The sequence below is a fragment of the Pleurodeles waltl genome, chromosome 6 (assembly GCF_031143425.1).
Source record: "Pleurodeles waltl isolate 20211129_DDA chromosome 6, aPleWal1.hap1.20221129, whole genome shotgun sequence".
In the NCBI taxonomy this organism is placed as follows: Eukaryota; Metazoa; Chordata; class Amphibia; order Caudata; family Salamandridae; genus Pleurodeles; species Pleurodeles waltl.
The window spans coordinates 400,923,467-400,945,357 of record NC_090445.1 but is presented as its reverse complement, the minus strand read 5'-3'; the positions used below and the strand labels follow the sequence as shown (position 1 = coordinate 400,945,357).

At 43.2% G+C, this 21,891-nt stretch overlaps 1 protein-coding gene across 4 annotated transcripts in view; it reads left to right on the top strand.

Annotated features, from left to right (window-relative positions):
- Positions 1-21,891, top strand: part of LOC138299778 (cytosolic phospholipase A2 gamma-like) — a 1,040,695-nt gene that overhangs the window by 701,695 nt on the left and 317,109 nt on the right. For all 4 annotated transcript variants that reach the window (XM_069238328.1, XM_069238327.1, XM_069238329.1 and 1 more), the window contains exon 13: positions 15,628-15,666. In XM_069238328.1, the coding sequence (XP_069094429.1) occupies positions 15,628-15,666 (39 nt within the window). The remainder of the gene's footprint in view (positions 1-15,627; positions 15,667-21,891) is intronic.

The following is a 21,891-nucleotide window of genomic DNA, read 5'->3' as shown; positions in this document are numbered from 1 at the left end:
ACGTTGTGTTTTGGGGCATATCCTGTCGCGGGCGCTAGGCCTACCCACACAAGTGAGGTATCATTTTCATCGGGAGACGTGGGGGAACGCTGGGTGGAAGGAAATTTGTGTCTCCTCTCAGATTCCAGAACTTTCTGCCACAGAAATGTGAGGAACATGTGTTTTTTTAGCCAAATTTTGAGGTTTGCAAAGGATTCTGGGTAACAGAACCTGGTCCGAGCCACACAAGTCACCCCTCCTTGGATTCCCCTAGGTCTCTAGTTTTCAGAAATGCACAGGTTTGGTAGGTTTCCCTAGGTGGCGGCTGAGCTAGAGGCCAAAATCTACAGGTAGTCACTTTGCTAAAAACAGCTCTGTTTTCTGTGATATGTCCACGTTGTGTTTTGGGGCATATCCTGTCGCGGGCGCTAGGCCTACCCACACAAGTGAGGTATCATTTTCATCGGGAGACGTGGGGGAACGCTGGGTGGAAGGAAATTTGTGTCTCCTCTCAGATTCCAGAACTTTCTGCCACAGAAATGTGAGTAACATGTGTATTTTTAGCCAAATTTTGAGGTTTGCAAAGGATTCTGGGTAACAGAACCTGGTCCGAGCCACACAAGTCACCCCTCCTTGGATTCCCCTAGGTCTCTAGTTTTCATAAATGCATAGGTTTGGTAGGTTTCCCTAGGTGGCGGCTGAGCTAGAGGCCAAAATCTACAGGTAGTCACTTTGCTAAAAACAGCTCTGTTTTCTGTGATGTGTCCACGTTGTGTTTTGGGGCATATCCTGTTGCGGGCGCTAGTCCTACCCACACAAGTGAGGTATCATTTTTATCGGGAGACGTGGGGGAACGCTGGGTTGGATGAAATTTGTGGCTCCTCTCAGATTCCAGAACTTTCTGCCACAGAAATGTGAGGAACATGTGTTTTTTTAGCCAAATTTTGAGGTTTGCAAAGGATTCTGGGTAACAGAACCTGGTCCGAGCCACACAAGTCACCCCTCCTTGGATTCCCCTTGGTCTCTAGTTTTCAGAAATGCACAGGTTTGGTAGGTTTCCCTAGGTGGCGGCTGAGCTAGAGGCCAAAATCTACAGGTAGTCACTTTGCTAAAAACAGCTCTGTTTTCTGTGATATGTCCACGTTGTGTTTTGGGGCATATCCTGTCGCGGGCGCTAGGCCTACCCACACAAGTGAGGTATCATTTTTATCGGGAGACGTGGGGGAACGCTGGGTGGAAGGAAATTTGTGTCTCCTCTCAGATTCCAGAACTTTCTGCCACAGAAATGTGAGTAACATGTGTATTTTTAGCCAAATTTTGAGGTTTGCAAAGGATTCTGGGTAACAGAACCTGGTCCGAGCCACACAAGTCACCCCTCCTTGGATTCCCCTAGGTCTCTAGTTTTCAGAAATGCATAGGTTTGGTAGGTTTCCCTAGGTGGCGGCTGAGCTAGAGGCCAAAATCTACAGGTAGTCACTTTGCTAAAAACAGCTCTGTTTTCTGTGATGTGTCCATGTTGTGTTTTGGGGCATATCCTGTTGCGGGCGCTAGTCCTACCCACACAAGTGAGGTATAATTTTTATCGGGAGACGTGGGGGAACGCTGGGTGGAAGGAAATTTGTGGCTCCTCTCAGATTCCAGAACTTTCTGCCACAGAAATGTGAGGAACATGTGTTTTTTTAAGCCAAATTTTGAGGTTTGCAAAGGATTCTGGGTAACAGAACCTGGTCCGAGCCACACAAGTCACCCCTCCTTGGATTCCCCTAGGTCTCTAGTTTTCAGAAATGCACAGGTTTGGTAGGTTTCCCTAGGTGGCGGCTGAGCTAGAGGCCAAAATCTACAGGTAGTCACTTTCCTAAAAACAGCTCTGTTTTCTGTGATATGTCCACGTTGTGTTTTGGGGCATATCCTGTCGCGGGCGCTAGGCCTACCCACACAAGTGAGGTATCATTTTTATCGGGAGACGTGGGGGAACGCTGGGTGGAAGGAAATTTGTGTCTCCTCTCAGATTCCAGAACTTTCTGCCACAGAAATGTGAGGAACATGTGTTTTTTAGCCAAATTTTGATGTTTGCAAAGGATTCTGGGTAACATAACCTGGTCCGAGCCTCACAAGTCACCCCTCCTTGGATTCCCCTAGGTCTCTAGTTTTCAGAAATGCACAGGTTTTGTAGGTTTCCCTGGGTGGCGGCTGAGCTAGAGGCCAAAATCTACAGGTAGTCACTTTGCTAAAAACAGCTCTGTTTTCTGTGATATGTCCACGTTGTATTTTGGGGCATATCCTGTCGCGGGCGCTAGGCCTACCCACACAAGTGAGGTATCATTTTTATCGGGAGACGTGGGGGAACGCTGGGTGGAAGGAAATTTGTGGCTCCTCTCAGATTCCAGAACTTTCTGCCACAGAAATGTGAGGAACATGTATTTTTTTAGCCAAATTTTGAGGTTTGCAAAGGATTCTGGGTAACAGAACCTGGTCCGAGCCACACAAGTCACCCCTCCTTGGATTCCCCTAGGTCTCTAGTTTTCAGAAATGCATAGGTTTGGTAGGTTTCCCTAGGTGGCGGCTGAGCTAGAGGCCAAAATCTACAGGTAGTCACTTTGCTAAAAACAGCTCTGTTTTCTGTGATATGTCCACGTTGTGTTTTGGGGCGTATCCTGTCGCGGGCGCTAGGCCTACCCACACAAGTGAGGTATCATTTTTATCGGGAGACGTGGGGGAACGCTGGGTGGAAGGAAATTTGTGTCTCCTCTCAGATTCCAGAACTTTCTGCCACAGAAATGTGAGGAACATGTGTTTTTTAGCCAAATTTTGAGGTTTGCAAAGGATTCTGGGTAACAGAACCTGGTCCGAGCCACACAAGTCACCCCTCCTTGGATTCCCCTAGGTCTCTAGTTTTCAGAAATGCATAGGTTTGGTAGGTTTCCCTAGGTGGCGGCTGAGCTAGAGGCCAAAATCTACAGGTAGTCACTTTGCTAAAAACAGCTCTGTTTTCTGTGATATGTCCATGTTGTGTTTTGGGGCATATCCTGTCGCGGGCGCTAGGCCTACCCACACAAGTGAGGTATCATTTTTATCGGGAGACGTGGAGGAACGCTGGGTGGAAGGAAATTTGTGGCTCCTCTCAGATTCCAGAACTTTCTGCCACAGAAATGTGAGGAACATGTGTTTTTTTAGCCAAATTTTGAGGTTTGCAAAGGATTCTGGGTAACCGAACCTGGTCCGAGCCACACAAGTCACCCCTCCTTGGATTCCCCTAGGTCTCTAGTTTTCAGAAATGCATAGGTTTGGTAGGTTTCCCTAGGTGGCGGCTGAGCTAGATGCCAAAATCTACAGGTAGTCACTTTGCTAAAAACAGCTCTGTTTTCTGTGATATGTCCACGTTGTGTTTTGGGGCGTATCCTGTCGCGGGCGCTAGGCCTACCCACACAAGTGAGGTATCATTTTTATCGGGACACGTGGGGGAACACTGGGTGGAAGGAAATTTGTGTCTCCTCTCGGATTCCAGAACTTTCTGCCACAGAAATGTGAGGAACATGTGTTTTTTAGCCAAATTTTGAGGTTTGCAAAGGATTCTGGGTAACAGAACCTGGTCCGAGCCACACAAGTCACCCCTCCTTGGATTCCCCTAGGTCTCTAGTTTTCAGAAATGCACAGGTTTGGTAGGTTTCCCTAGGTGGCGGCTGAGCTAGAGGCCAAAATCTACAGGTAGTCACTTTGCTAAAAACAGCTCTGTTTTCTGTGATATGTCCACGTTGTGTTTTGGGGCATATCCTGTCGCGGGCGCTAGGCCTACCCACACAAGTGAGGTGTCATTTTTATCGGGAGACGTGGGGGAACGCTGGGTGGAAGGAAATTTGTGTCTCCTCTCAGATTCCAGAACTTTCTGCCACAGAAATGTGAGGAACATGTGTTTTTTAGCCAAATTTTGAGGTTTGCAAAGGATTCTGGGTAACAGAACCTGGTCCGAGCCACACAAGTCACCCCTCCTTGGATTCCCCTAGGTCTCTAGTTTTCAGAAATGCATAGGTTTGGTAGGTTTCCCTAGGTGGCGGCTGAGCTAGAGGCCAAAATCTACAGGTAGTCACTTTGCTAAAAACAGCTCTGTTTTCTGTGATATGTCCACGTTGTGTTTTGGGGCATATCCTGTCGCGGGCGCTAGGCCTACCCACACAAGTGAGGTATCATTTTTATCGGGAGACGTGGGGGAACGCTGGGTGGAATGAAATTTGTGGCTCCTCTCAGATTCCAGAACTTTCTGCCACAGAAATGTGAGGAACATGTGTTTTTTTAGCCAAATTTTGAGGTTTGCAAAGGATTCTGGGTAACAGAACCTGGTCCGAGCCACACAAGTCACCCCTCCTTGGATTCCCCTAGGTCTCTAGTTTTCAGAAATGCATAGGTTTGGTAAGTTTCCCTAGGTGGCGGCTGAGCTAGAGGCCAAAATCTACAGGTAGTCACTTTGCTAAAAACAGCTCTGTTTTCTGTGATATGTCCACGTTGTGTTTTGGGGCATATCCTGTCGCGGGCGCTAGGCCTACCCACACAAGTGAGGTATCATTTTTATCGGGAGACGTGGGGGAACGCTGGGTGGAAGGAAATTTGTGGCTCCTCTCAGATTCCAGAACTTTCTGCCACAGAAATGTGAGGAACATGTGTTTTTTTAGCCAAATTTTGAGGTTTGCAAAGGATTCTGGGTAACCGAACCTGGTCCGAGCCACACAAGTCACCCCTCCTTGGATTCCCCTAGGTCTCTAGTTTTCAGAAATGCACAGGTTTGGTAGGTTTCCCTAGGTGGCGGCTGAGCTAGAGGCCAAAATCTACAGGTAGTCACTTTGCTAAAAACAGCTCTGTTTTCTGTGATGTGTCCAGGTTGTGTTTTGGGGCATATCCTGTCGCGGGCGCTAGGCCTACCCACACAAGTGAGGTATCATTTTTATCGGGAGACGTGGGGGAATGCTGGGTGGAAGGAAATTTGTGTCTCCTCTCAGATTCCAGAACTTTCTGCCACAGAAATGTGAGGAACATGTGTTTTTTTAGCCAAATTTTGAGGTTTGCAAAGGATTCTGGGTAACAGAACCTGGTCCGAGCCACACAAGTCACCCCTCCTTGGATTCCCCTAGGTCTCTAGTTTTCAGAAATGCACAGGTTTGGTAGGTTTCCCTAGGTGGCGGCTGAGCTAGAGGCCAAAATCTACAGGTAGTCACTTTGCTAAAAACAGCTCTGTTTTCTGTGATGTGTCCACGTTGTGTTTTGGGGCATATCCTGTCGCGGGCGCTAGGCCTACCCAAACAAGTGAGGTATCATTTTTATCGGGAGACTTGGGGGAACATAGAATAGCAAAACAAGTGTTATTGCCCCTTGTCTTTCTCTACATTTATTCCTTCCAAATATAGGGGTGTGTGTAAAAAAGACATCTATTTGAGAAATTCCATGTAATTCACGTGCTACTATGGTCACCCCGGAATTCAGAGATGTGCAAATAACCACTGCTCCTCAACACCTTATCTTGTGCCCTTTTTGGAAATGCAAAGGTTTTCTTGATAGCTATTTTTTACTCCTTATATTTCAGCAAATGAATTACTGTATACCCGGTATAGAATGAAAACGCACTGCAGGGTGCAGCTCATTTATTGGCTCTGGGTTCCTCGGGTTCTTGATGAACCTACAAACCCTATATATCCCTGCAACCAGAGGAGTCCAGCAGACGTAACGGTATATTGCTTTCGATAATCTGACATTGCAGGGAAAAGTTACAGAGTAAAAAGTAGAGAAAAATTGATGTTTTTTTCACCTCAATTTCAATATTTTTCTTTTTCAGCTGTTATTTTCTGTAGGAAACCCTTGTAGGATCTACACAAATGACCCCTTGCTGAATTCAGAATTTTGTCTACTTTTCAGAAATGTTTAGGTTTCTGGGATCCAGCATTGGTTTCATGACCATTCCTGTCACTGACTGGAAGGAGGCTGAAAGCACAAAAAATTGCACAAATGGGGTATGCCCCAGTAAAATGCCAAAATTGTGTTGAAAAATTGGGTTTTTGGATTCAAGTCTGCCTGTTCCTGAAAGCTGGGAAGCTGCTGAGTTTAGCACCGCAAACCCTTTGTTGATGCCATTTTCAGGGGAAAAACCACAAGCCTTCTTCTGCAGCCCCTTTTTCCAATTTTTTTGAAAAAAACGAAATTTTCACTGTATTTTGGCCAATTTCTTGGCCTCCTTCAGGGGAACCCACAAAGTCTGGGTACCTTTAGAATCCCTAGGATGTTGGAAAAAAAGGACGCAAATTTGGCTTGGTTAGCTTATGTGGACAAAAAGTTATGAGGGCCTAAGCGCGAACTGCCCCAAATAGGCAAAAAAAGGCCTGGCACAGGAGGGGGAAAAGGCCTGGCAGCGAAGGGGTTAAGTAAATTAAGAGAATTGAGAATTTCTGATAAGGCTATATCACATTCAAGGGATGCAAAGTCAATATTATCTTGGATTGGAGGAGGAATGCTTTGTAAATAATCCTCTATAATTGATGATTAGGTAGGAGATTCTGAAGTATATAAGTTTTCATAAAATTTGGTAAAATCTTGTAGAATATCTTCATTTTTTGGCAAGTGTTTAGCAGTGGAAGGTTGTATGGAGTCTCTGATTGTGTGTTGCTTACAGACTTTTAAATAATTTGGTAGTAATTTTATCCACTTTGTTATGGCCACCATAGTATGTAGCTGAGCTAAGAAGTAATATTGATGATGCTTTATCTATGGTTATTTTACTGTATTGACATTTTGTCTGTGCAAGTCCTTGAAGGGTAGTCTCTGTAGCTGAAGTATACAATTGTTGTTCTAAATGTTTAATATTGGATAATAAAGCTTTGTGTTGTAACCTTTTCCTCTTTTTTGATACAAAATCAATGACATACCCCCATGCAGCAGCTTTAAAAGTGTCGTAAACTAATTGTGCGGGAGGAGCTAGATGTCTCACTAATTATTTTATTTTATTTTTTATAAAAGTAGCAAAGGAAGAAGAGAAAACTGGATCCGATAGAAAAGAATTATTAAATATTAATCCTCCATTTGCAGGATTTGGGATGTGCTGGAAAATGGTCAATAACTGCAACCAAAGGGGAGTGGTCTAAAATAACAATAGACTTAATTGTGCAGTTAATGAGGTTCTGAGATAATGATTTGCTCACAAAAATATAACCTAAATGTGTGAGAGTGCCATGTGGAGGAGAATAAAATGAGAACTCATTTATTGAAGAATTAGATAATTGCCATGAGTCTATTAAGTTACATTGGAATATAGTGAAATTAAATTGCTTTTGAGGTTTATGAGGGGCAAATCTAACTTGAGAATGACGATCTAAAAATGGATCTACAATTAGATCACAATCCCACCTACAATAAAAAAATCATCAACATATTGAAGACATTTCTCAGACATTTTCAGCCAAAACTAGGAATCAAGTTCGGTAGGGCCCTAAACATCAAATACAGTTAAAGAAACACCACTCATAAGTAACTTAACAATAATACAATGCCGTTCTGAATCAATTTCTTGAGTTATAATAGAACAATCCAGTTTTTTGTGACATAAAATAATGACACAATTCTCCTTATTTAAGGTAGGGGAGGCAAAAACTGCACCACCCTAGTGTCATTTTTGTTAACACTAAGGCAGCATTGAGGAGTCCTTTCTGCTGCTCTGTATTTACAAAGTGATGCAATGCTTGCATTGCACCACTTTGTGAACCCTTGCATCACATTAAGCTTGTGTCAGGATAATGTATGCAAGAGGGGGCATTCCCTTGCAGGGATGCCTGAAAAAATGGCACAGTGCCATTTTCAACATTTCACTAGCCATTTTTTTCCATCATTTTGTGCACCTGCTCAGAGCAGGCATTAAAGTGACGCACCCTTTATATTCGATAGGACTCCCTGTTCTTTTCTGTACTAATGTTAATATTTTTGACGCTAGTGCAGCAAAGTGCCCCAATAGCATCAAAAATGTTGATGCTATTGTGCTCACGACTGCCATGGTGTGCCGTATTGTAATTACGGCGCAACCATGGTGGCGTCAGGTGGAGCAAAGGGCACGCAAGAAAAGTGACCCATCTGGACTGATGCACCACTTTCTTGTAAATTTGCCATTTAGACTTACTGACTCTGAAAGATGAGACTCTTGAAGAAGAACCAAGTCAGGATTGTAGGAGGCCAAATGAGTCAAAATTCTCTGCCTTTTTACAAGATTAATAAACCCTTGCACATTCCATGAATTAACTTTGAATTGAGTAAATTGTCAATGCCTATAGAATAGAACAGTCTGCTCTGAAAGTCGGAAAAGTGCAAACCACATAAACAAATGGAAAAAAGATGCATACATGAAACAGAAATACAAAGGGTTTAGATGAGAAATGCAAAGTGCCAGGGAAAAAACAAAAAGAACAGGAAAAAGACCATCTAACAAAAGAGGACACTACATGTCAGCAATTGACGACTGAGAAGACATGCTTTATTTGGAACAGAAGGAAAATACGGGGTGGAGATGCACAAAGAAAGACGGACCATCCTTCCAGGGAGAACACACCACACCAGGATGATACATGGTTGTACAGGAGATATTAACAGAAGAGGAGATCTTGCTTTCCTGTATGGAGGATACAAATAAAGATATAAGAACAAATAGTGAGGACAAAATGAACAACTGGTGGAACAAAACCTGTGGAAAAAGGCTAAAATTAGGAACACTACTTTAATAATGGATGACATCTCACTGCAAAGAAGGGCTAGCAATGTCCAGTGAGTCAGTAGAATGTGACTGAATAAATGTTTTGAGTTTGGCTGGGTCGTAAAAAGATGTAATCTTGCTCTGATAAGTGACTCTGAAGTTGCAAGGATGAAATAAGCCATAGCAGGTACCTAAAGTACATAACGCAGGGTGAAAATTAAGAAATTCCTTCCGTCTGTTAGCTGTAGTTGATAAAACATCCCGAGATAGAAAAATCTTTGCTTCAGACCAGATAAGTTGCCTTTTAGATTTGGCAGCATTTAGAACTTTCAAAAAGTCTGTAAATACCAGAAACAAAATGATTACTCCATAAGGTTTAACAGGAGCCAGTGAGGAAGATAAATGAGGGCCTAATCGATGAACATATTGGATATTTAATGACATGGAAGATGGTAACTCATTAAGTTTTGTCAGGCAAAAGATAAAGAAGGTTACCTGATCCGCTCCTTTAGCGTAAGACCATAAATTTATAAATCGTTGCACCTATTTCAATTTTCCATGTCTTCTGAGTGCTTTTTCAACATGAGAATATCCTTCTCAAGTACTGCGATTCTAGAAGATTCATCATGAAGACTGCTGACCTTTGTTCCACCAATGTTAACCAAGAGTCCGTCGAAGATCATTTATCATCAAGAGATTTGGGCCCGTATTTATACTCCGTTTGCGCCGAATTAGCGTCGTTTTTTTCGACGCTAATTCGGCGCAAAACTAACGCCATATTTATACTTTGGCGTTAGACGCGTCTAGCGCCAAAGTATGGGCAAATAGCGTCATTTTTTTGCGTGAACGCCTTCCTTGCGTTAATGAGATGCAAGGAAGGCGTTCCCGTCTAAAAAAATGACGGCGACGCAAATGCGTCGTATTTATACTCCCGGGCAAAAATCACGCCCGGGAGGTGGCGGGTCAAAAAACCCCGCATTTGCGCCACTATTTAACGCCTGGGTCAGGGTAGGCGTTAAGGGGCCTGTGGGCTCAAAATGAGCCCACTGGTGCCCTCCCCTGCCCCCAGGGACCCCCCCTGCCACCCCTGCCCACCCCAGGAGGACACCCAAGGATGGAGGGACCCACCCCAGGGACATTCAGGTAAGTTCAGGTAAGTATAATTTTTTATATATTTTTTTTTTTTTTGGGTGGCATAGGGGGGCCTTATTTGTGCCCCCCTACATGCCACTATGCCCAATGACCATGCCCAGGGGACATAAGTCCCCTGGGCATGGCCATTGGGCAAGGGGGCATGACTCCTGTCTTTACTAAGACAGGAGTCATTTAAATGGCGTCTGGGCGTCGAAAATAATGGCGCAAATCGGGTTGAGGCGATTTTTTTGCCTCAACCTGACTTGCCCCATTTTAAGACGCCCTAACGCCATTTTCCCCCTACGCCGGTGCTGCCTGGTCTACGTGGTTTTTTTCCACGCACACCAGGCAGCGCCGGTCTGCTAGCGCCGGCTAACGCCATTCCATAAATAGCGCAGTTTAGCGTCAAAAAGTATAAATATGGGCCTTAATCTGTGCATTTGTTTCTTCTGTAAACAGTCTCAAAGCACTTATTTATTCCAACACAATATGAAGGGATATATAGAGGTAAAAGACTTATCTGGAGAAGTAGGGTCCTGTTTAAGTCTTTTTCTAGATGTAGAGGCTGTTTGAACTCTTGAAGAAGTAACTGGTGGGATTACAGCGCTAGAAACTCCAGAGGGACTTGGAACCTGTACACACCATAAAAAACGTTCCTGAGGGTAGACTTGAAGTTTTAACAGGACAATATTTTTTAGAAGATAGCATTTTCTTAAGTTTTCTCATGAAAAACGTCAATAGCCCACAAAAATACGTAACCAGATGCGCCAATTGAATAATAAGATAATAAGTACTCACTAAATACGTGGCACTTGGAGAAATGTAGTTACCTAAAAGACACTCTGTAAATAAAGCCTCAATATGCAGGCCTACAAAATGGTTGCCACAATATTTCCAAATAACGCCATTCATAAATATGGTCAGAAAATCTCCAAGTTATGAAAATACAAAGGAAATTACTGCATCTTGGGCACTTCCGGTCAGTGGGCCAGATGTATTGAAATGCAATTTTGCATTTCTTAAATAGTGACTGTATAGAAATCGCTATTTAAGAAATACAAAACTCTATTTACAGACATACTGATTTCCTAATACTGATTCCTACAAAGAAGGAATCAGTATTAGGAAATCGCTATTAAGAAATCCTATTGTATTTTAGTTAGTGGGCCAGGTTCGCATTTCCTAAATAGCAATTTGTTATTAAGAACTCTCTACTTAGGAATTTGAAAACCAGGGATGGCAAAGGGCAAACGGCCCCCCTTGGTGTACCACAAAAGTAGGGGCCTAAGGGGCATGTGTATGCTGTATTGCAATTATAAAAAAAGCACTTTGGGGTGGGTGTGTGTATATACTGTATATATATATATATATATATATATATATATATCTGTGTGTGTGTGTTTGTTGGGAAACACTGAAATATGGAAAATGTTTCACAGTTCCTTCGGAAATATGGACTTCATCATCATCATGAAATCCACCAAACCACTAAGCAGAACTTTGCTGCATCAATGTTACCTAAATTATGTTGCAATGTTATCTAAATTATTATTGTAATTGTAATTGTATTGTATTTTTATAACGCTTACTACCCCTGATGAGGTGTCAAAAGGCTTTTCTGCAAAAAAAGGCAAACTATGTGGCACCTTTTATGGTAGTATTATATTGACCCAATTGAGCATCAAGAAACATTTTTTTATAAAATCCACAAATCATGCCGCAAATGTGGCATGTCAATAATTCTGTAATTAGCACTCCAGGCATAGAAGCACGGAAATCCACATGCCCTCACTGTTGTTCATTGTATTATTAACAATCTATTCATGAAAAGCAAACCTAAACGTTCTAACTCCATTTAATGACCATTGTTAACTGAACATTGAGTAAAACAGTTTTTCAAACATGGTACCCCAACATAAACATGTAATATGAATACATAACAGGAAACACAAGTAATCTGGCCCTAGAATGCTTTTCACCTCATGTTTATAATGTAAACAGAACCCCTTGATGTCAATTTTGGGTCATATTACATTGTTACCCACTAGTTAACCTCCCTGCCTCACTCACTCTACACACACAGACACACACATAAGCATACACACACATCAACTGAGGGAGTTACCATAGCAGATTACTGAAACTCTGCATCTGCTGGATAACTTGGAGTATGAGGTGGCATTCTTTTATGTCAATGTTCCTTTAGCTGTGGAGTGAGATGGATCCCTTGGGCCCTGACAACTTTAGTGTTGAGGTATTTCTGGAATTTGATGAACATAGAGCACTTCAAATACTGTTCCAAACATCATCACATTTCCTATGGTGAAGGTACGGATGATTATAATGATGAAATTGAAAAGTTTTGAAGAGTATACCCTGTTCTACCTCCTTCTGCATCTGATAGTAAGATTAAAGAATCGAGTTTGGTTCTGAAAAGATCTAAAGGCATGCAAGTATTAGAGTAATTGATCATATTTATATAGTTTTTAAATATCCCTTTACTCTTTAAATATTTAGCAGACAATCTGAAGCAACAGGTCAAGGATGAGATGCCCAACAGCAGCCGATGAATGTTCCAGCAATTTCAAATGTTGCTTGTGTGAGAAAGTGGTTTATTAGATGGGGTAGATGGGTGTCCACCACAGGTAATAAAGTCACTATCTTGTTAGGTCCAGTCAGTGGTTTCAGTAATTTCAATCTGAGCTCAACCCTTGGTAGGTATAACACAGAGCAGACAGGCCTAATTTAATGAAAGTGTGTAAACATTTTGAAGTACTGAAAACAGTTCAAAAACACAACACAATAAAAATCTATTTTAATATACAAAAATATAGAAAAATATATTGAGCAAAATAACAACAACACTACAAAAATCCAATAAAGGGAGCATGTGTTGTTATTTTTTAAATTTTTAGGAGAAAATAGAACTAAGAAGCACAAAGTGCCAACTGTAGACAATGGTCAAGAAGGACTGTTACCTAGGTACAAATTAAGGCTGAACATGATGGGGCTCTGGTCATGTACAGATAGTAGATTGGCCCCACTAGGGCCTGGAAGTAGAGAAGTTTAAAAACTCTTCTAAGTCCTTATCTAAAAAGGGACTCTGTTGTTTCCCAGTGGAAAAACTCTTTTCCATGCTGGACAAAAGTAAAATTCAATCTGATGCCATGGAACAGCCATTCAGATAGTTTTCATGGTCAGTCCACTTTTCCCAAACTTCTTTTGGGGCCCAGATACCACCGGAGCATACCTCTGATGCTCCTGGGGCCTTAAGGGGGAGCCTTTCAAGACTCTCAGGGTATCAGGCAGTGGGCAACAGAAAGCTCCAGTCCCAGTCCAGTTGCTCCTGATCACAAGTCCAATAGTGTTCTGATCAGGTGGCTTGGAGGGCCATATTTATGCCAGACACTACTTAGTGGGTACGGATGACTCCTGGGTACTCCTTAACAAATGAAATAAAAGATCCAGGGGGCAAGCCTATCCACTTTTCAGTAGTTTCTGTTTGCCTACGGAAGCACACAAAAGGTGATGGGAGGAATGCTTGCAATTTTTCTAATCACTGGCAATAACTCAGGGTAACATCCCAACCCAATGTTCTTTTGTTCACCATGCCACCTCAGTTTGGACCCAGCTATATGTAGATCAGCCTTGACTCTGCTCCTCATGGGAACAGTCAGAGGGTAGCTAAAGAAGATTTGAAGGAGATTCTATGACTATTTCAAGATGTGATAACTTGAAAGGAAAGTAAAATGCAAGAGTAAACTACAATGTCCTGAAAGACTAGGTCTTGACTCTACCCTTCTTAACTGACAAATTTGATAGCCTCCTCCTTGATTTCTTTGCTGTATTGGGCTCCAAAATACTTCAGGTCCTGAACATCGCTATTATGGTAGTCCCAAAAATATTTCACCATTGGGTCATTTGCATTTTAATTTTTGATGCCACAAATGTGTTGCAAAAACCTACGTTTGACCTAACGGATGGTACTTACCTTATGGCTCATGCCACCACTCCATTCCGGAACATGGGATACAAAATCTGTTTCACATGTTATGTGCTCCCTTATTAATCTTTCTTTGCCATTCAGGAGCCTGTAACTTTTCTTGTTTATCCCATGTTCACAGGCCTTGCATTTTGTGCGCTTCCAAAACCCACTCAGTGCAGTGATCAGCCAGCTTTGTATCATGTTTTTTATAGATGGATAATGGCTCCTCATTAGCATGTCCCCTAATGAGCCAACTTCATTATATGTTGATTGGGGATAATTTAGCAATGCCTTGTGCATCTATTCATAAAATCCTCTAATTCTTTGGAGTGATTCATTTTGTTTCAGTGCTTGATGACCAATCTTCACAAAACTTTCCCCAAAAAAATCTCATCCACCTCAGCTACTTCCTTGAAACTTTCTGGGTAATTCATCAAGTGGGGTTGAGAAAAAAGGTGATCCCAAAACACATTTCCCCATGAAACGATCCATAGGAAAATTCAACAGCAATACTGCAAAAACAACTGAGCATAATTATACCAATTTTGGTAGTAGGCGCCTTCTTGGTTCTTAAAGCACACTTTTTGTGATTCAATGTAAATCCATACAGTAGTTTTTGAGAAATGGAGGTTCAACCTTTATTCATATTATGCTACAGATGATTCATGGACACGACAGATTTAAAGATAATATCTGATTGGCTGCCACCAAATCTTTGTTCAGCCATTTTAGGACTCAGGGACATCTGACCTGCAAAAAGTATTGCAAAAAACATAGAGGGGGGCAGGGTAGGGACCTCTGCTGGGGCCAAAAATGTAATGGTGCTGTAGATCCACAGAGAATCCACAGGTCTGGAGTCACATAAAAACAAACATGTTTGAAACTCATGGCCTTTCCATACACGGCTATTACCTCACATATTGCATCACTCATGACATGTTCTATGACATCATTGATAACTTCACTACAACATCTGAAAGTATTACATTAATGACAACACTCATGGTGGGGGTATAAGTTATAGTTAATTTAGGGCAGTAGACCCATGGACCACTGCCTACTCCTAAAAATGTTTCTTAGACCATTCCCAAAATGCCACCTTCACATTACCAAATGGGTTACTACCCATCAAGGCCAGTCACATCGTAACTTGTCCACAGAGGCAATGTTAATCATCCACTCTCCCTAAGACCCCTCCCTACCTGGGCTTGAAAACCCCAAATCAGTTGGGATACAAGAGGGGAAGTGGGGAAAAGGACGAGAAAGGAGACGATCCTTAACCTCATGACCTTGCAGCACCTCAAGGGGATTTCCTCCTTATCTGATTGCTGTGGGTCTTCAGTCTTCCGTCAGATCACTGATCGACTCAGACTGGGGATATATCTCACTAAATGCACACTCTAATTGTAACGAGAGAAAGAGAACAATTACTCCATCTCACATATTCATATCATCTCACAGTCATATCACTAAATATCACTTGTAGATTTTAACTGTCACCAAAAATCTGTATACTCACAAATTTTAAACCGTAGCACTTATGTCTGAAACCCTTCTTTCAGGATTATCCTTGGGGGATGCCAAGTTAAGAAACTTCAGGATTCCAGAGCCACTCTAAATCATAGATTCAATCTAGAACTAGATAGTTCTCAAATAAGTGGAATACTTCCATGCTGGGTGATGATTAGTTCAAAATGTATCCTATTTCAAAGTTAGTAGAATCACACCTAATGTCCGTTACATAACCAACCTCTTTTCTTTATGCTTGGCAAGGTTGTGCGGGGGCTCTACGATGATGACACTGTTATTTATTTTGCAGATTCCCAAGGAGACTCACCCCTGAAGAAGGAGACAACAGGTAAAGAGGTAATGGGTTCTGGGAGGATGGAGATCTTCTGGCAGAGGAGAGAGAAACACTCCCTCCAGCTGAAACAAAGCCAAGTAAGGCCTCTTGCTCTGGGCATAGTATTGATACCGTGCACAAACAATATGGCCATAATACCACGTCACATCTCAAAGTCTTGCAAGGCTTCTGTGGTCACCAAAACACCTAGGGAACAAGCCAGATAACTAGAAAAGGGCCAATGGAGAAACAATGGTACAAGAACATAGATGATGAACACCAGGACCCCGGGGAATGGAATTGGAAGTAACAATACAAGTCTAAGAGAGGAACGGCCTTTGGGTATTGCAATGTGGGAAATAGTCTGGAATCCCAGGGCGTAAATTGAAGCACAAATTAGACAACATGATTCATGGGAACTAGTGCTGTGATACCAACTTCTCTGAGGTCTTGATAACATATTAATATTTTTCAACCACTTTTCAGTCACAAACATTAATACATGCCATAAGGAATTGCCATTTTGAAGGGATGCCCTAAATCTGCTCCTTCCCAATACTGATTCCTTATGATTGTCTACACCCATTTAACTATTCTGTAGCATGCTACTATTGCTGTAATGTGAATTTAACTTGAAAAAAAAAGACAAGAGACATTTGGCTTAACAGTAACAGTAAATTAAAGACTATGGCCGGCAAAACAGTTACTGAACCGGGGTCTGGGGACTACCTCTCTGGGCATCATGAAACAATTTAGCATTCCTTTTTAGGTAAAGAATGTGGACTGTTGACTTGGAGTCATCCATAAGGTCCTTGATAACAAATGCAAGTGGGCCTCGACCTTGAGTGGACACAATCAAGGCCACTGGATAACATGTCCAGATGTCCGGCATGAGAGGCGCATGATCGCTGCATATTACTGTGTGTTGTGTTCTGATTGACTGTGTGTTCCTAACTTTATGTGGCATTTGAATTAATGGTGTTCGGGAATGCATGCACCCCTCCAGCCATGTGTGCTTTATTGGGGCTAACCTCCCTGGACCACTAAGGTGTTTCTGAGCCTATCTGTGGGATTAATCTGAGTTTCTTGTGTGCACGTTTGTTCGCCAGCTACATACCACCCACCTGTGACCTGTCAATCTGTAACCTCATTCCTAGGTCCCAGAGCCTGTCTGACCACATATTTCTGAGTCTAGGTTGATGGAGGCTTAAAGATGGGTGACTTCAAAAATCACAAGAACATATCATTGTGCACATCAACAGCGACATTTTCAATATTAACATTACCGAATTGCTAAAAGGGTTTAGTACAGTTGAAAAATACATTTTCTTGTTGCAGACCCTGCTATTTATCAAATCACAGGTTTTGCAACAAACGCATGGCTTAGTACATCTGGCCCTAAGTGTCTTTAATGAATATTTCATGTCAATTGCTTTTCCCACTCATTATCCTGTATGTTCAATGTCTAATTTTGTTTAATATCACACCTTGCATTAGTTTTGAATGGAGCAAAATCTCCATTTGAATAAAAATAACTGAAATAAAATATAGACTCATGTATGTTTATTTTGCTTCATAAAAACTAATCATAAATCCAGCATTAAACAAACATTTTATAGTAATAAAATTACAAAGTTATTAACATATTCACATTTTAGAAAATTAGGGCCTGATTCAGATTTTGATGGACAGGTTACTCCGTCACAACGATGGGGGATATCCCGTCTGCCAAAATATAAATTCCATTATTTTCGATGGGATTTATATTTTGGGGTACGGAATATCCATCAACATTGTGACGGAGTGACCCATCCTCTGAAATCTTAATCAGGCCTTAAGACTCCTTTGAGACAAAAATGACTCAGATGTTTAGGAAAGATATATGACAAATAATACCAAAGCTGAATCTTATAAGCAAAGAATGTTCTTAGGAATCACTGACCTAAGCCACAGAGGCTCAGAGCCAGGTTTTCTCCTGAGATGTGTGGCATGTATTATATTACTGCCTCAACCCCAGCACTCCCACTGCTCTTGCACAGAAAATGGATGAGGATGCCAGAGTAGGCTCTACCCCCTGAAAATGCATTAGGGGTTGACTCTAGCCATAAATAAGCCAGGGCAAGATGCATGTTGCCCTCTCTTTGCCTGCAGAGCTGATGGGACTGAAGGAGGTGCTTTCTGTAGAGTGGTGCCTGTTCCATTTTACTTCTTATAATAAAAGTGGGGAGGGTGCACACTGCCTCTCATCCCAGCACAGTTCACCTCATTGCATCCTGGTAAATGCAATATACTTACATCAAAATTGCTGTAGTTTTTTACCAAAGGTGATGCAGGTAGTTTTGTTATCTCTAGATGTGTGTTTCTGGGTTTAGCCCTTCAGTAGAGAGCAGAAGTAGCAGAGAGCAGAGAAAAGTAATCTGGGACTGCTGGTATGCCACCCAAGATTTCACAGGTCACAGTAGCACTCCACAGTCACACAGGTGCATTCCAGATGAGCCTGTCAGCTCATTGGTTCTCGGGAGCCTTTTAAACACAAGGGAGGGAGGGAGCATACTGCCTCTCTGTAGGAGGCTGGCCTGGCTTGTAGGGGGTACCAGAGGTACTTACACCATGTGCCAGGTCCAGTTATCCCTTATTAGTGTAGAAGAGGTGTTTCTAACAGCTTAGGCTGATAGAAGGTAGCTATGGCAAAGCAGCTTACGCTGAACTAGGAGACATGTAAAGCTCCTGCTATACCACTGGTGTCATATGCATCATATCATAAGAAAACACAATACACATAGTTACTAAAAATAAAGGTATTTTATTTTTATGACAATATGCCAAAAGTATCTCAGTGAGTACCCTCAGTATGAGGATAAGATATATACACAAGATATATGTACACAAACAAAAATTAGGTAAGGAATAGCAAGAAAAGTAATGCAAACAATGTAGAATTACAATAGATTGCAATAGGAGCACATAGGTATAGGGGCAACACAAACCATATACTCCAAAAATGGAATGTCAACCACAAATGGACCCCAGACCTATGTGAGTTTGCAGAGGGTCGCTGAGACTGTAAGAAAACAGTGAGGGTTAGAAAAATAGCCCACCCCAAGACCCTGAAAAGTAGGTGTAAAGTGCACCTACTACCCCCAGAGAGCAAAGAAGTCGTGATAGGGGGATTCTGCAGGAAGAACAAACACCAGCAATGCAACAACAGTGGATTTCTAGACCTGAGTACCTGTAAGACAAGGGGACCAAGTCCAATAGTCGCAACAGTGTCGAGAGTGGGCAGGAGCCCAGGAAATGCCAGCTGATGGTGCAAGGAAGCTGCCACTGGTTGGAAGAAGCTTGGAGTTCTGCATGAAAGAAGAGGACTAGGGACTTCTCCTTTGGAAGACGGATGTCCCACATCACGATGGAGCTTGCAGAGGTGTTCCCCTGCAGAAGGAACGCAAACAAGCCTTGCTAGCTGCAAGGGTAATGGTAAAGGTTTTTGGGTGCTGCTGTGGCCCAGGAGGGACCAGGATGTTGCCACTTATAGGAGGAGATAGAGGGGGTACCCAGCAACTCAGGGAACCCTCACAGAAGCAGGCAGCACCCGCAAAAGTACCTGAATAGGCACTTGGAAGGAAAGTGAACTGGAGTCCAAGTGAAGTCACAAAAGGGAGTCCCACAATGCCGGAGGACAACTCAGAAGGTTGTGCACTGCAGGAAGGAGTGTCGGGGACCCAGACTTGGCTGTGCACAAAAGAAATCCTAGAAGAGTGCACAAGAGCCGGAGAAGCTGCAAATCACAAAGTACCCAGCAATGCCGTCTAGTGTGGAGAGGCAAGGACTTACCTCCACCAAACTTGGACTGAAGAGTCACTGGACTGTGGGAGTCACTTGGACAGAGTTGCTGAGTTCCAGGGACCACGCTCGTCAGGATGAGAGGGGACCCAGAGGACCACTGTTGCAGTCTTTTGGTGCCTGCGTTAGCAGGGGGAAGATTCTGTCGACCCACGGGTGATTTCTTTGGAGCTTCTGGTGCAGGGTGAAGGCAGGCTACCCCCAGAAGATGCACCACCTGGAAACAGTTGAGAAAGCCATCAGGATGAGGCGCTACAATGTTGCTAGTAGTCGTCTTGCTACTTTGTTGCGGTTTTGCAGGCGTCCTGAGCAGTCAGCAGTTGATCCTTTGGTAGAAGGTGAAGAGGGAGATGCAGAGGAACTCTGATGAGCTCTTGCATTCGTTATCTAAAGAATTCCCCAAATTAGAGACCCTAAATAGCCAGAAAAGGAGGTTTGGCTACAAGGTCAGGAGGATTGGCTACCAAGAGAGGTAAGAACCAGAAGGAGCCTCTGACGTCACCTGATGGCACTGGCCACTCAGAACAGTCCAGTGTGCCTCCAACACCTCTGTTTCCAAGATGGCAGAGGTCTGGGACACACTCGAGGAGCTCTGGGCACCACCCCTGGGAGGTACTGGTAAGGGGAGTGGTCACTCCTCTTTCCTTTGTCCAGTTTCGCACCAGAGAAGGGCTGGGGGATCCCTGAACCGGTGTAGACTGGCTTGTGCAGAGATGGGCACCATCTGTGCCCATCAAAGCATTTCCAGAGGCTGGGGGAGGCTACTCCTCCCCAGCCTTCACACCTATTTCCAAAGGGAGAGGGTGTAACACCCTCTCTCAGAGGAAATCCTTTGTTCTGCCTTCCTGGGCCAGGGCTGCCTGGACCCCAGGAGGGCAGAAACCTGTCTGAGGAGTTGGTAGCAGCAGCAGCTGCAGTGGAGACCCCGGAAAGGCACTTTGCCAGTACCCGGGTACTGTGCTAGAGACCCGGGGGATCATGGAATTATCACCCCCAATACCAGAATGGAATTGGGGTGACAATTCCATGATCTTAGACATGTTACATGGCCATGTTCGGAGTTACCATTGTGACGCTATACATAGGTAGTGACCTATGTATAGTGCACTCGTGTAATGGTGTCCCCGCACTCACAAGATCTGGGGAATTTGCCCTGAACAATGTGGGGGCACCTTGGCTAGTGCCAGGGTGCCCACACACTAAGTAACTTTGCACCCAACCTTCACCAGATGAAGGTTAGACATATAGGTGACTTATAAGTTACTTAAGAGCAGTGATAAATGGCTGTGAAATAACGTGGACGTTATTTCACACAGACTGCACTGGCAGGCCTGTGTAAGAATTGTCAGACCTCCCTATGGGTGGCAAAAGAAGTGCTTCAGCCCATAGGGATCACCTGGAACCCCAATACCCTGGGTACCTCTGTACCATATACTAGGGAATTATATGGGTGTACTAGTATGCCAATGTGAATTGGTAAATTTTGTCACTAGCCTGTTAGTGACAAATTTGGAAAGCAGAGAGAGCATAACCACTGAGGTTCTGGTTAGCAGAGCCTCGGTGAGACAGTTAGGCACCACACAGGAAACACATACAGACCACAAACATATGAGCACTGGGGTCCTGGCTAGCAGTACACTTACTTCAAAGTTGTTGTAGTTTTTGGTGCAGGTAGTGCTGTTATCTCTAGTCACATGTTTCTGGGTTTAGCCCTTCATCAGTAGAGAATAGAAGTAGCAGAGAGCAAAGAAAAGTATTCTGGGGTTCCTGGTATGCTGCCCAAGTCTTCGCAGGTCACAGTACCACTCCATGGGTGCACAGGTGCTTCCCATGTGAGCGCATAAGCTCATTGGCTCAAGGGGGGCTTTTAAACACAAACTCATCCCATCACAGTTCACTACATTGCATCCTGGTAAATGCAGTATGCTTACCTCAAAGTTGCTGTAGTTTTTCACCAAAGGTGGTGGAGGAAGTGCTGTTATCTCTGAACATGTGTTTCTGGGTTTACTTTTCATCAGTAGAGAGCAGAAGTAGCAGAGAGTAGAGAAAAGTAATCTGGGGTTTCTCCCTATAATGACTGATGCAGAAAAACAAATCCTGACAATTACCTGCAGTGACTCATGCAGATGGTGTCTTGTGGTGAAGAGTACCACAGATGCTGTTCCGCTCCATGATAACTCTGTCCATCTCCTTGTTCAGTCAGTGCGACTGTCCTCAGCCTCATCAGCTTGCACACACTTCAGCTCTTTGATCAGCTAGTGTGCAGTGCAGTGTAAAGGTGGTTAGAGACCAGCTCCTTTTCTTATCAGCTTCCAAGGCACACACAATAGAAGCAAGTCAAGCAGCAGCATGGTGTGCCTTGTGATACCTGATACTCCCAATATTGAATAGTTTTGCTGG